Source organism: Priapulus caudatus, unplaced genomic scaffold (assembly GCF_000485595.1).
Source record: "Priapulus caudatus unplaced genomic scaffold, Priapulus_caudatus-5.0.1 Scaffold2845, whole genome shotgun sequence".
NCBI classification, from domain to species: Eukaryota; Metazoa; Priapulida; class Priapulimorpha; order Priapulimorphida; family Priapulidae; genus Priapulus; species Priapulus caudatus.
The window spans coordinates 6,619-21,451 of NW_014579906.1; the positions used below are offsets into that span (position 1 = coordinate 6,619).

The window sequence follows — 14,833 nt, forward strand, 5'->3', positions numbered from 1 at the left end:
TATAACTCCATAACATGGTACGCGCGAACACTAGGTTAACGCGAGACAGGTCATAACTTACTAGGCTAATGATTCTCCGTATCTTACTCGGTCTATATCTGTCTGTATCTCTGACTCTTTGACTCTTCCTCGCTCTCTCTCTGCTCTCTCTCTCTCTAAACCAGAGATTATAGGAGGTCTAGAAAGGGCCTTTTTTGGCATGTTTTTCGCCGAAATTCGGCACTAGAGTGCCCGATAATTAGCATTATGCACGCACGCAAGTTGGATGCCTCGTGGACGTCGCGAGAAAGCATTAGAAGTGAAATTATTCTTGTTGTGTATTCGTGACGTATGCACNGATATTTGAATATGTATGATCGGCAGGCGGTATCTTTGAATTTTATTTTTTCTTGAAACCCTCTAAAAGTGACCGCAGTCGCACATTTTTCACTCCGAAATGTGAAGTCGGGCGGGTGACCCAAACCAAAGGTAATTTTTTGGTCGGCCTAATGATCTGAAACCTGGTTATTCCTTTCTATATATGTGTCTATCTTACTATCTAAAATAGATCACACACATTCATATTGTTTCTGGCAGCAAATATAAGTGTTGCAAACCAAAGCAATGTTATTCATTGTTAGGTAAATCATCTCTTTGAGGTTCGTGTGTTTTCTCAATTGCAGATAAAAGTTGTGAGACATCTGTGATCTCTATAGATGTATATGTGTGGTGCTGTGGTTGTTTATTGGTAAGTAGACCAGTAGGTTCAACAATGGATAACACCATTGTAGTATTCACTATTCAGCAGTATTTTCAGTAAAATTTGGCTTTATTTATGCAATGAACAAATTTTACTGTTATATTTTTAATGAGAAATAACTAAAAGCATGCCTGTATGGCATATCGAGATATGTAGCATATTGCGTTTTTCGCGAATAATAATAAATACAGTATAAAAACTAATAACTAATGAAATATCGCAGTAATTATCATTTTTGTGATTAAATCTCACATACTCTCTGCGAATAACGTGCAAGTAAACGAGTAACAGAACGTAGATCTATCGTCACCGCACGAGACAGAACGGTGATGACCTTGAGCTAGTGACGATCGTGACACCGATAACAAGATGGCCGCCGTCTATAACCGTTCGTTTTCCCCACCAGGAAGACTCCCGTACGACCACATGGATGCGCGCCGATCGAATGAAGCCTTCCGGATGCTCCGCGCGAGAAGCCTCTGCCTCCTCACCGCACTCCTCATCCTCCTGGCGACCGTCGCCACCGGCGGACGCCCCGGCGACCACCTCCCGCCGTTCCCGCACGCGCTCAACCCGGACGCCTGCTTCGCCGCCACAGGGCGCCACCTGGTGATCGTGTGCACGCTCGACGGCCGCGTGTCGGCGCTCGACGTCGGCCGCGGTGGCGCCCTCGCGTGGACGCTCGACGCCGACGCCGCGCCGATGCTCTCCGCGCGCCTCGTCGTCGCTCGACGGCGCCCTCTATCGGTACGACGACGGCGTCCTCGAGGCGGTTCCGTTCGACGCGGACTCGCTGCTCGCGCGCTCGTTCCGCGTCGACGACGACACGGTCGTCGTCGGAGGTCGCGAGACGGTGACGGCGTGGGGGTCGGGTCACGCAGCGGCGCCGTGCTGTACGCGCGGCGGCGCTGCCGGGTGCACGACGCACGCGGAACCGGACGAGGACGAGGACGTCGTCGTCGTGCGGCGGACGACGCGCACGGTCAGGTCGGTCGCGGCGCGCTCTGGTGTCGAGAACTGGAACTTCAGCGTCGCGCAGGCGGAGCTGAGCGTGCACGAGCGGCCGCGGCGGACGCGTGCGGAGACGAGGAGGAGGAGGCGGTTGCCGTCGGCAACGTCAGCATCCAGGTAGGGTTGACCGATGCGAAGTGGTTTCGTTTTTTTTTTTCTTTTCATGTGGTTAAAAAATGTGTTTTACACATGTTTTTCAATGTGGTTTATGATGCTTTAATTGATGATACAAAGAGAGAATGTCTGAAGTCATCTAACAGTACTAGTATTGTGTTTGCTCGAGACTGAGGGTGAACATACTTTTCTTATGAGGGCAAACTTGTCTAATCCTAGCGTAAAATTCGATATTCACAAGGAAACTTCGACATTAAATAATGAATATACTTCCTATTATCAGCAAAAATCGCGAGAATAAAAACTAAAGAAGAAGAAAAAGAAATAAGCACAACGAACGAAACTAAATAAAAAAAACGATCACTTCGTTTCGAAAAAAGTTTAAAATGTCGTTTCTTCCCTGCAGGTGGGGGTGCCGGATGGCACGGTGATGGCGGTGGACGGCGCAGCAGCAGTGCTGTGGTCGCACAAGTTTGACGCGCCCGTCGCGCACGCGTGGAGCGTCGTCGACGGCGAGGCGGAAGAGATAAGTCTGTTTGACTATCACCACGTCCCCGCGCTGCACGCCGCGCACGAACGACTCGAGTACTCGCGCGCTCTCCCCATGCTCTACATGGGCATGCACCGTGAACAGGTATACCTAGTGATGGGAATCAGTTCGAATTTCATCATCGATCGTCGGTCGAACCCAACCGATCGATGATCGAAGATAATCGATTGAATGTTATTGATCGTGGCTACCAGATATTGAAATATATCATAATATATCGTATAATACAGTATTTTTTTAAATACAATATTCTAAAAGCTATGTAACAGTATTATACTTGCTTATGTTTGGTGTAGGTTAGTTTTAAGATGTAAGAAGTAACCGAAAAACACAAAAGTAAAATAAAAAGTCATATCATCAATTTTTGCACATTTTATTTAAGAAAAATAATTTTTTGATAATCGATTAAATATTTTTGCATAATCGAGCGCTTACTCGGTTGCTGCAAATGACTGACTTTTGATTATAATCGATCATCGTGACAGGTGTACGTGCAGCCGTCTGTCAACCAGGAGAGCGGCAGCGGCAACGAGCTCGTCCCGCGCGTGAACTGGAAGCCATACGTCGCGACGTCACCATCCCGCACGCAGCTCCTCATCCCGGCAGCCGGCGACTGCGCCGCGACGAACGGGGATGCTTCCCGCGCGCTCTCTCTCCCGAAGCACTTCGACGGGTACCCGTTCGACGTCGGCATCTACCTCTTCGATCGGAGCGCGCGCCCGCTCGTCGTGCTGCCCTCTGGCGGCGGCGACGACGGGTTCGGGATCGCGGCGTCGCTGTGGAGCTGGTGGCGGGAGGTGGCAGCGATCAGCGTTACCACGGCGATCGCGTTCCACTTGTTTGTGACGCGCTGCTGGCACCGCGGAAAGTACCGGAGGCTGCGCGACGAGATAGAGAAGCTGAGGGAGCGATCGGGATGCGGGCTGTCCGAGGTCGCCGTGGAGACGGCGTCCGCGGCGACGACACCGACGACGCCGAGCTACTCGACCGGCTACAGCGTGAACACGACGGATTCTCAGGAGTTTGTGTCGCGGTACGTAACAGTGACGGGGGTGAGGTAGGGGAGAATGGGGTGAGCGAGGGGAGAAGGGGATGAGCTAGGGGAGAAGGGGGCGAGCGAGGGGAGAAGGGGGTGAGCGAGGGGAGAAGGGGATGAGCGAGGACTCGCGTCTCGCGGCGGTCGCCCCCGACGACGGCTTCGCCTCGAGCTCGGCCCACAGCGACAGCAGCTTCCGCGACGACTTCGTCGCCGGCGGCAACGCATCCCTGCGCGCGGCGGACGACTCCGACACGGACAGCAGCTTCCAAGTGGATTTCGCCGCGGGCGACGACGACTACGAACCCGACCCCCCCGTCTCGATGCACGAGCGGGATGAGGCGGCGGCCCCCGTCCCGAGACGCGATCGCGAGGCAGCAGCACAGCAGCCGCTCTTCCTCTACATCCAGATGCAGCTGTGCCGGCGTGAGAGCCTGCGCGAGTGGCTGGCAGACGACGGACGCGCGCGCGACCACGGCGAGTGTCTCTGGATCTTCGCGCAGATCGTGGACGCGGTTCGCTACGTGCACGCGTGCGGACTCATGCACCGCGACCTCAAGCCCTCCAACATCTTCTTCTCGCTCGACGGACTCGTCAAGATCGGCGACTTCGGCCTCGCGACCGCGCTCGCCGATAACCACGACAACGCCGGCTACGACGGCGGCGCCCCCTCGCGGCGCCGCCACACGGACAACGTGGGCACGCAGCTGTACATGAGTCCCGAGCTCGTCAGCGGGCGCGTATACTCGCACAAGGTCGACGTCTTCTCGCTCGGACTCGTCCTGCTCGAGCTGCTCACGTCGTTCTCGACGCAGATGGAGCGCGCGCGCGTTCTCGGCGACGCGAAGCGGCTGCTGCTGCCGGCGGACGTGGAGCGGGAGCGGCCGGCCGAGGCTGCGCTCGTGCGCCGCATGCTCGCGCTCGCGCCCGAGCAGCGGCCGTCGGCGGCCGACGTCCGAGACGGCGCGTGCTGCGCGACGCCGGCGCCCCTCGCGGCAGCCGCCGACGCGGGATCGCCGCGCGACGCTTTGCGGCGGGGTGCGCGCGAGGCGTCGTCCGCGCGGTCCGTTACCGCGGCGATGCGGCGAAGGCGCGCTCGCGCACGCTGTCCAACAGGGGCGGGTCGAGCGAACGCAGCGGCAGACGACACTCCTTGTGATGGCCGGGTCGTAGGAAAACGCGGCGGCGGTGCAGCGAATTAAGCTTGCACAGCTGTAGCGAAGTACGAGGGGGCGAGATCGCTCGTTGCATGGTTCTGCAAAAATGCGGCGGTCTTGCAACATGCGATGGTGTTGCATGCAACGTGCAACAGCGTGAAAGGTGCGCGGCGTGGTGTCATTTGCTGAGATGATGTTACAATAAACGTAATGCACAACATTAGTGAAATATAATGTAAAATGTGATCGCATTTCTATATTATCGCACAGTGGTACACTTGATGGTTGTATTACGTGGTCGTGTTGCAATGACGTAACACTGAGAACAATATATCCATTGTGTATATTGTTCTCAGACATACAGGTTGACACGTGATGGCGGTTTTCAGTAGAATGCGATAGTGTCGCAACAGTGTTACAAGCAGCATTTTGTGTGGCGTAGGTTTCTGGGAAAATGCGATGGTACTGCAGTAATGAAGATACTGGCTACATTCCATGAAACGTAGTTGTGTGTGTACAGGGTGGAAACTGTGATGGTGCTTTATATGGGATTTTGATAATATTTACACGATTCTCACTGGATATGTTCACTTGTCAACAGCCAAATAAAAAATTGTATAAAGCAAACGAGCCAACAAATGAGAAAATATTTTAGATGCATGTAGAATTTATCCAACCTATACTTCCTGTTATTATTCACTTAAAGGTTATTATCTGACCTTGGTTAGTAGGTAAGGTCGACGAACCAAAGGAAAGCCCGTGGTGAACATGTATCCTATGTGATACTCGATGTTATTTGTAAATATGTTAATCTTAAAATGAGACAACCGTGTTGGGGTTGGTGTGTAAATTTCTCTTGCATGTTTTTGCGTTGTGTGTTGTAAATTGAAATGTTTTTCATGGTTGTGGATGTTGTCGGCGTGATAAATATCTCCACCATGTTATAACCGTCCCCTTGAAACTGTTGCAGTAACCCTTACCCTACAGGACCTACAGTGATGGAGGTATTGCAACTATCTCTGTAAATTAATCAGGTATTGCATCTGTCCCTGTAAAACATACGAGGAATTGCAACTAATTCTGTAAAATGATAAACACATTGCAACTGTGGACCCACAGTGATGGACGTATTGCAATTGTCTCTGTAAATTTTTCTTGGTATTTCAATCATCACTGTAAAATGCTATTGGTATTGTAATTATCTCTTTGTAATATAATTCATATAATAAAATACATCTGTGTCGACTGCTGTTTCATTACCGTGGTTAGAGTGGATTACACGCACGCACGCACGCACGCACGCACGCACGCACACACACACACACACACACACACACACACACACACACACACACACACACACACACAGTACACACACCCACACCCGCAAACGCAGACGCACACACGCAAGCACGCACACACATCAGGGCCGTAGGCAGGTTTTTTTTACGGGAGGGTGCGATCCAACGAGTATACGGACCTAACGAGTGCCGGAGGCGCCAGTCGCTAGGGGGGTCCATAGGCATGCCCTAGGGAGGTCCGGAAAGTTTGGAAAATTAGTTTGTCTGAGACTGCGTTTCGCGCGTTTTGAAGGCAGCATGATATGAAAACAGGCAGACAAAAGCGAACCTCAAAACGTGGACATTTGTAGGGTTTAGCCTTCTTCTACCCGTGATGGTATTAGTGGTTACGCGTGAGTGTATATGTAACACTCTTTGCTAACGTCTATCGGACTCATAATATAAAGAACACAACAACACGGGTATATACGTATTCAGTGACTCTCTTTATAAGTACTATAATATATAACTCCATAACAGGGTATGCGCGTACACTAGGTTTACGCGAGACAGGTCATAATTAACTTACTAGGCTAATGATTCTCCGTATCTTACTCGGTCTATATCTGTCTGTATCTCTGACTCTTTGACTCTTCCTCGCTCTCTCTCTCTCTCTCTCTCTCTCTCTAAACCAGAGATTATAGGAGGTCTAGAAAGGGCCTTTTTTGGCATGTTTTTCGCCGAAATTCGGCACTAGAGTGCCCGATAATTAGCATTATGCACGCAAGTTGGATGCCTCGTGGACGTCGCGAGAAAGCATTAGAAGTAAAATTATTCTTGTTGTGTATTCGTGACGTCACCGGTTGGTGTTTTTTTGTGTATGACGCGTGACCGTCGTCCACTATTCAATCACTACCGGTTCATTACCCTGTTAGGTTAGAGGATGTGACGCGGCGTCATCGGCCGACCAATCGGAGCTAGGGCCTGCAGCTCGTGCACTAAAGCTGACGCGACGTTTTGTGATTGCATTATTTAGGCTGGCTTAGGCTGGCTATCGTGTGTGTCAATGACATGCACATGGAGATGGGTGGATGGTTACCGGTAATATAAAACGAATCCTTTCAATGTATGGCCCCCATTCGACTGCGCGACTGTTTTTCAGGCACAAATGTACGTGGTGTCGATTAGTAAATTCGCGATATTTTTTTCAAAACGCCGGACAACATATGTCATAACTCTAATGGTGCATAGCTGAAGTACATGGCTACCTAGCTTTAATATTGCCACTCGGCCGAAATACTATTTTTCAGTATAGGATTCTATGGAGAATTTAATAGTGGTCTGTTCTCGTATGAAATGTGTTCAGACAACTTTGCAGAAATTCGCATCATAGAGCTGGCAAAAGTTTCGAACGGAGCATAGAGCATGAATCTGTAGTTATTTAACATGAATAAAGTGTATGTTTTGTAAGTGCAGTAGCAGCTAGTGGGAGTATTTTTAATTAATTTCTGTTCGATGCTTATTCAGGCCTGCAGCCTATGGGTTCAACACCTATATACCCAAAGTGGCGACCCGCCTATCTATTGTTTATCGGCAACCTGCTACAATTAGCTACCGCCTGTAATTGGTTGCTTCTGACTACACGCTAGCCTAGGGTCACGTCTTACACAGCTTGGCCTGTACCCCAAACCAGGGCCGTAGTGGCCGCCATGGCAGCACGGCACTGCCGTGGCACTATTTTGACCAAAAAATTGTGCCGGGAACCAAGGAGCAACATATACCAAGGAGATGAAACCCCCGGGTGGGGGGAGGGGGGGGGGGTCACTCACTCCACATTATCATAGCCTAGGTATGTGCCACTGCGAAGTCAAAAATGGGGGCTCTGGAACTAACTCAGACCTGAAAATGGGTGTCTCTGGAACTAATGTTTGTTGAATGTGGTATGCTCTGGAACCGGCTATGTTCGAAAATGGGGGTCTCCGGAACTAGGATTTCGTTGAAAGTCAATGCTATGAAACTGGACACATTTAAAAGAGGGGGTCTCCGGAACTGTGGGGGGAACAGTGATTTGCTTTAAAATCTATGCTGTAGCACCAATAATTGTTGTATTATGCAGAGGAGAGAAAAACATGACCCGGAGAGAGATGAACGCACGCACACGCACACGCACACGCACACGCACACGCACACGCACACGCACACGCACACGCACACGCACACGCACACGCACACGCACACGCACACAAACACACACAACACACACACACACGTTGCATGCATGCCTTCACGGCCCGGCTTCAACGTATTCTGTAGTATATAAAATTTTGTAAACAATGTTTTATTAGTTATCATACTCATAATATATATTTCAGATACTTTAGTCATATGCACATTATCAGCTTTAGCTACATGTTTATCTTTGAAATTTACAAATTGACCTTTTAAAATGATCAGAATTGGTTGCTTTCAACATAGCCTGAAAATGAAGGAAATGTCATTTGCAGGCTCTAAATTTCCACAATTTTCTGGGGGGAATACGTACACCTCCTCCTCATCCGCCTCTTCATTACAAGACTACCACCACAACAGCCCTCAAGGTAGCATTTGCTTCGAGAGCAGCATGCCGCACGAGGATCCATCCCCCGATCGGCTTCGCGATCGCGGCCTTAGCCATGCCTGCCTGCGGCAGACACCATAACCGCCACTCCTGATAATATCACTGGGTGATCCTACATTTTTCTGCAGTGGCACATTTTGGGAGGCCACTACGGCCCTGCCCCAAACTAGAGCAATAGCTTAGCAGTGCGTATTTATTAGCTCATCTGACGGTGTAGAATCGCAAGATTGTCCGTCCGTGCGTTCATCCGGCCGTCCGTCCGTCCGTGCGTCAACAGTTGGGCACAAATCTTAACCGCTCGACGTACGGTCACGATATTCGGGACGTGGGGGGATCGTGAAAAGGACTCGGGAGGATCAATTTGCGGGTCAAACGATGTTCAAACGAACGCTATACCCAATGTGTATTTTCTCGCGCACGCTCCTGCAGGAACCTAAACATAACTTTCAAAGATTCTTTCCCATAACTATAACCAATGTGTTTACTTAACAAAAATAAATCAATGTAGCCATTTAAAATTAATTCATTAATTTTATAATAAATTTATTTCCCTGCGCATGCAGGTACCAGGAGGACTTCACACAGGTGGCGTGTCTGGGCCGCGGAGGTTTCGGCGTCGTCTTCGAGGCGCGTAACAAACTCGACGACTGCGCTTACGCCGTCAAGCGCATCTCGGTGCCGAACCGGCCCGGGGGCGAAATTTTTTTTCCCAAACAGGTTTACATATAACAGTAAAATGAGTAGTAAATTACCTATTAACCTTAACCCTAACCCTAACCCTAACCCTAACCCTAACCCTAACCCTAACCATAACCCTAACCCTAACCCTAATTAACACTAATAAATGAAATGAAATTAATTTAAAATTTTTTATTATTAAAATATATAATTGTTTTAAATCAATCATGCAAATATTTCCGTTAATTGGAAAACAATAGTTAAATGGATAAAGATAGAAAAATACAGAAAACAAAAAAATAATTAAAAACCAAACGGGATTCGAACCATCGCCCTTTCAAAAGCAACGACGGTGCTCTAACCGCTGACCCATATATGTAATATGTAATATAGAACATGACATATGCTAAATAAGCAAACACATGTGAACATGCCTGCCTTTGAACCAATCAGGAGGCAGGATTTGACTGTTATATGTAAACCTGTTTGGGAAAAAAAATTTCGCCGCCGTCTATAACCGTTCGTTTTCCCCACCAGGAAGACTCCCGTACGACCACATGGATGCGCGCCGATCGAATGAAGCCTTCCGGATGCTCCGCGCGAGAAGCCTCTGCCTCCTCACCGCACTCGCCCTCCTCATCCTCCTGGCGACCGTCGCCACCGGCGGACGCCCCGGCGACCACCTCCCGCCGTTCCCGCACGCGCTCAACCCGGACGCCTGCTTCGCCCGCACAGGGCGCCACCTGGTGATCGTGTGCACGCTCGACGGCCGCGTGTCGGCGCTCGACGTCGGCCGCGGTGGCGCCTCGCTCGCGTGACGCTCGACGCCGACGCCGCGCCGATGCTCTCCGCGCGCCTAGTCCCGTCGCTCGACGGCGCCCTCTATCGGTACGACGACGGCGTCCTCGAGGCGGTTCCGTTCGACGCGGACTCGCTGCTCGCGCGCTCGTTCCGCGTCGACGACGACACGGTCGTCGTCGGAGGTCGCGAGACGGTGACGGTGGGGGTCGGGTCACGCAGCGGCGCCGTGCTGTACCGCTGCGGCGCTGCCGGGTGCACGACGCACGCGGAACCGGACGAGGACGAGGACGTCGTCGTCGTGCGGCGGACGACGCGCACGGTCAGGTCGGTGCGCGCGGCGCTCTGGTGTCGAGAACTGGAACTTCAGCGTCGCGCAGGCGGAGCTGAGCGTGCACGAGCGGCCGCGGGCGGACGCGTGCGGAGACGAGGAGGAGGAGGCGGTTGCCGTCGGCAACGTCAGCATCCAGGTAGGGTTGACGACGCGCGAAGTGGTTTCGTTTTTTAACTACAACTAGAAGCAATGTTCTTTTTCCCCCACCCTTCTCACCCCAACTGCAGGAACCTAAACACAACTGGCAAAGTTTCTCTCCTTGAAGTTGTTCAAACGAACGCTATACCCAATGTGTATTTTCCCGCGCACGCTCCTGCAGGAACCTAGACATAACTTTCATAGATTCTTTCCCATAATTTGATCAAACGAACTAATTCTATGAACTACGAACTACAACTATAACCAATGAGTTTACTTAACAAAAATAAATCAATGTAACTATTTAAACTTAATTCATTAATTTTACATTAAATTTATTTCCCTGCGCATGCAGGTACCAGGAGGACTTTACACAGGTGGCGTGTCTGGGCCGCGGAGGTTTCGGCGTCGTCTTCGAGGCGCGTAACAAACTCGACGACTGCTCTTACGCCGTCAAGCGCATCTCGGTGCCGAACCGGCCCGGGGCGCGCACGCGGGTCATGCGCGAGGTCAAGGCCCTGGCCAAGCTCGACCACGTCGGCATCGTCCGCTACTACCAGGCGTGGTCGGAGCTGCCGCCGCCGCGCTGGCAGCGTGAGCGGGACCGCGAGCTCGGCACGTCGTCGCACTGCAGCTCCCCCTACACGTCGAAGGCGTCGTCGCCGCCGCGCGGTGGCTCCCCCTACACGTCGAAGGCGTCGTCGCCGCCGCGCGGTGGCTCCCCCTACACGTCGAAGGCGTCGTCGCCGCCGCGCGGTGGCTCCCCCTACATGCCACAGGCGTCGTCGCCGCCGCGTGTTGCCTCCCCTTACGCGTCGAATGCGTCGCCGGTGTGCGGTGGCTCCCCCTATGCATCGAATGCTTCGCCGGTGTACGGTGGCTCCCCCTACGACTCGATGGCAGCAGACAACAACAATGGGTCGCTGCGCGCACGGCGCGCGCCCGCTCGCATGGCCTCGGTGCCTGAGACGGACGAGACGGGGAAGGCGAGACGGCGTTCGCGCCGCGAGGCGTGGCACGAGGCGTCGTACCGGCGAGACGCCGCCGCCGAGACGAGCGACTCGTTCATCCGCTTCGAGGACTCGCGTCTCGCGGCGGTCGCCCCCGACGACGGCTTCGCCTCGAGCTCGGCCCACAGCGACAGCAGCTTCCGCGACGACTTCGTCGCCGGCGCAACGCATCCCCGGCGCGCGGCGACGACTCCGACACGGACAGCAGCTTCCAAGTGGATTTCGCCGCGGGCGACGACGACTACGAACCCGACCCCCCCGTCTCGATACACGAGCGGGATGAGCGGCGGCCCCCGTCCCGAGACGCGATCGCGAGCAAGCCAGCACAGCCCAGCCCTCTTCCTCTACATCCAGATGCACTGCTGCCGCGTGAGAGCCTCCGCGATGTGCGGCAGACGACGAACGCGCGCCGCCGACCACGAGCGAGTGTCTCTGATCTTCGCCGCAGATCGTGGACGCGCGTTCGCTACGTGCACGCGTCGGACTCATGCCACCGACGACTCAAGCCTCCAACATCTTCTTCTCGCTCACCGACTCGTCAAGATCGGCGACTTCGGCCTCGCGACCGCGCTCGCGATAACACGACAACGCCGCTACGACCGCGCCCCCTCGCGCGCCGCCACACGGACAATGTGGACGCAGCTGTACATGAGTCCCGAGCTCGTCAGCGGGCGCGTCTACTCGCACAAGCGTCGACGTCTTCTCGCTCGGACTCGTCCTGCTCGAGCTGCTCACGTCGTTCTCGACGAGATTTTTTTCTTTTTTTTTTTTTTTTTTTTCTTTTTTCTTTTTTTTTTTTTTTTTTCTCTTCTTTTTCTTCTTTTTTTTTTTTGTTTCTTTTTTTTTTTTTTTTTTTTTTTTTTTTTTTTGTTTTTTTTTTTTTTTTTTTTTTTTCTTTTCTGTTTTTGTTTTATTTTTTTTTTTATTTTTTTTTTTTTTTTTTTTTCTTTTTTTTTTTTTTTTTTTTTTTTTTTTTTTCGAGCGCGCGCGTTCCGGCGACGCGCAACGGCTGCTGCTGCCGCGGGCTGAGCCGGGACGCGCCGGCGAGCTGCCTCTGCGCCGCATGCATCGCTACCGGCCCCGAGCAGCGGCCGTCGGCGGCGATCTCCCGACGCGCGGTGCTGCGCGACGCCGGCGCCCCCATCGCCGCAGCGCGCCGACGCGGGATCCCTGCGCGACGTTTTCGGCGGGTGCCGCAGGGTCGTCGCGCGGTCCCTTACCGGCGATGGCGCAAGCGCTGCTCGCGCACCCTGTCCAACAGGGGCGGGTCGAGCGAACGCAGCGGCAGACGACACTCCTTGTGATGGCCGGGTCGTAGGAAAACGCGGCGGCGGTGCAGCGAATTAAGCTTGCACAGCTGTAGCGAAGTACGAGGGGGCGAGATCACTCGCTGGTTCTGCAAAAATGCGGCGGTCTTGCAACATGCGATGGTGTTGCATGCAACGTGCAACGGCGTGAAAGGTGCGCGGCGTGGTGTCATTTGCTGAGATGTTGTGACGATGTTGCATCGTGTTGTATGAAAGGTGCGCGGCGTGGTGTCATTTGCTGAGATGATGTGACGATGTTGCATCGTGTTGTATGAAAGGTGCGCGGCGTGGTGTCATTTGCTGAGATGGTGNAAAGGTGCGCGGCGTGGTGTCATTTGCTGAGATGTTTCATACAACACGATGCAACATCGTCACAATGCAACATCGTCGCATCATCTCAGCAAATGACACCACGCCGCGCACCTTTGGTGTTGTATGAAAGGTGCGCGGCGTGGTGTCATTTGCTGAGATGATGTGACGATGTTGTGACACCACGCCGCGCACCTTTCATACAACACGATGTCAGCAAATTTGTCATGTTGGTTGCTGAGAAAATGCGATGGCTTTTGAAGTTAGCAGACAACGTTCTGCACTACATTAGTGAAATGTAATGTAAAATGTGATGGCATTTCTATAGTATCGCACAGTAGTACACTGGATGGTTGTATTATTATCGCACAGTGGTACACTTGATGGTTGTAATACGTGGTCGTGTTGCAATGACGTAACACTGAGAACAATATATCCATTGTGTATATTGTTCTCAGACATACAGGTTGACACGTGATGGCGGTTTTCAGTAGAATGCGATAGTGTCGCAACAGTGTTACAAGCAGCATTTTGTGTGGCGTAGGTTTCTGGGAAAATGCGATGGTACTGCAGTAATGAAAATACTGGCTACATTCCATGAAACGTAGTTGTGTTTGTACAGGGTGGAAACTGTGATGGTGCTTTATATGGGATTTTGATAATAGTTACACGATTGTCACTGGATCTGTTCACTTGTCAACAGCCAAATAAAAAATTGTATAAAGTAAACGAGCCAACAAATGTGGAATAATAACAGGAAGTATAGGTTGGATAAATTCTACATGCATCTAAAATATTTTTACTTAAAGGTTAATTATCTGACCTTGGTTATTAGGTAAGGTCGACGAACCAAAGGAAAGCCCGTGGTGAACATGTATCCTATGTGATACTCGATGTTATTTGTAAATATGTTAATCTTAAAATAAGACAACCGTGTTGGGGTTGGTGTGTAAATTTCTCTTGCATGTTTTTGCGTTGTGTTTTGTAAATTGAAATGTTTTTCATGGTTGTGGATGTTGTCGGTGTGATAAATATCTCTACCATGTTATGACCGTCCCATTGAAACCGCTGCAGTAACCCTTACCTTACAGGACCTACAATGATGGAGGTATTGCAACTATCTCTGTAAATTAATCAGGTATTGCATCTGTCCCTGTAAAACATACGAGGAATTGCAACTAATTCTGTAAAATGATAGACACATTGCAACTGTGGCCCCACAATGATGGACGTATTGCAATTGTCTCTGTAAATCTTTCTTGGTATTTCAATCATCCCTGTAAAATGCTATTGGTATTGTAATTATCCCTTTGTAAATAAATCATATAATAAAATACATCTGTGTCGACTGCTGTTTCATTACCGTGGTTAGAGTGGATTACACGCACGCACGCACGCACGTTTCCACGTTTTGAGGTTCGCTTTTGGCTGCCTGTTTTCATATCATAGTGCCTTCAAAACGCGCGAAACGCAGTCTCAGACAAACTAATTTTCCAACTTACCGGACCTCCCTAGGGCATGCCTCCGGACCCCCTAGCGACTGGCGCCTCCGGCACTCGTTAGGTCCGTATACTCGTTGAATCACACCCTCCCGTAAAAAAAACCTGCCTACGGCCCTGATGTGTGTGCGTGCTTGCGTGCGTGCGTGTGCGTTTGCGGGTGTGGGTGTGTGTATGTGTGTGCGTTTGTTTGTGTGTGTGTGTGTGTGTGTGTGTGTACGTGTGTGAGCGTGCGTGTTTGTAGGGTTTAGCCTTC

General features: G+C 51.4%; 1 protein-coding gene across 1 annotated transcript in view; it reads left to right on the forward strand.

Moving 5' to 3' along the window:
• Nucleotides 1-1,421: 1,421 nt before the first annotated feature.
• LOC106819113 (eukaryotic translation initiation factor 2-alpha kinase 3-like) overlaps nt 1,422-14,833 on the forward strand; it is a gene marked incomplete at its 5' end in the record, with an annotated part of 15,702 nt that continues 2,290 nt past the window's right edge. The window contains 8 exon segments of the mRNA XM_014823777.1: nt 1,422-1,616; nt 1,683-1,850; nt 2,271-2,498; nt 2,900-3,447; nt 10,808-11,848; nt 11,911-11,969; nt 11,972-11,992; nt 11,995-12,125. Coding sequence (XP_014679263.1) covers nt 1,422-1,616; nt 1,683-1,850; nt 2,271-2,498; nt 2,900-3,447; nt 10,808-11,848; nt 11,911-11,969; nt 11,972-11,992; nt 11,995-12,125 — 2,391 coding nt within the window.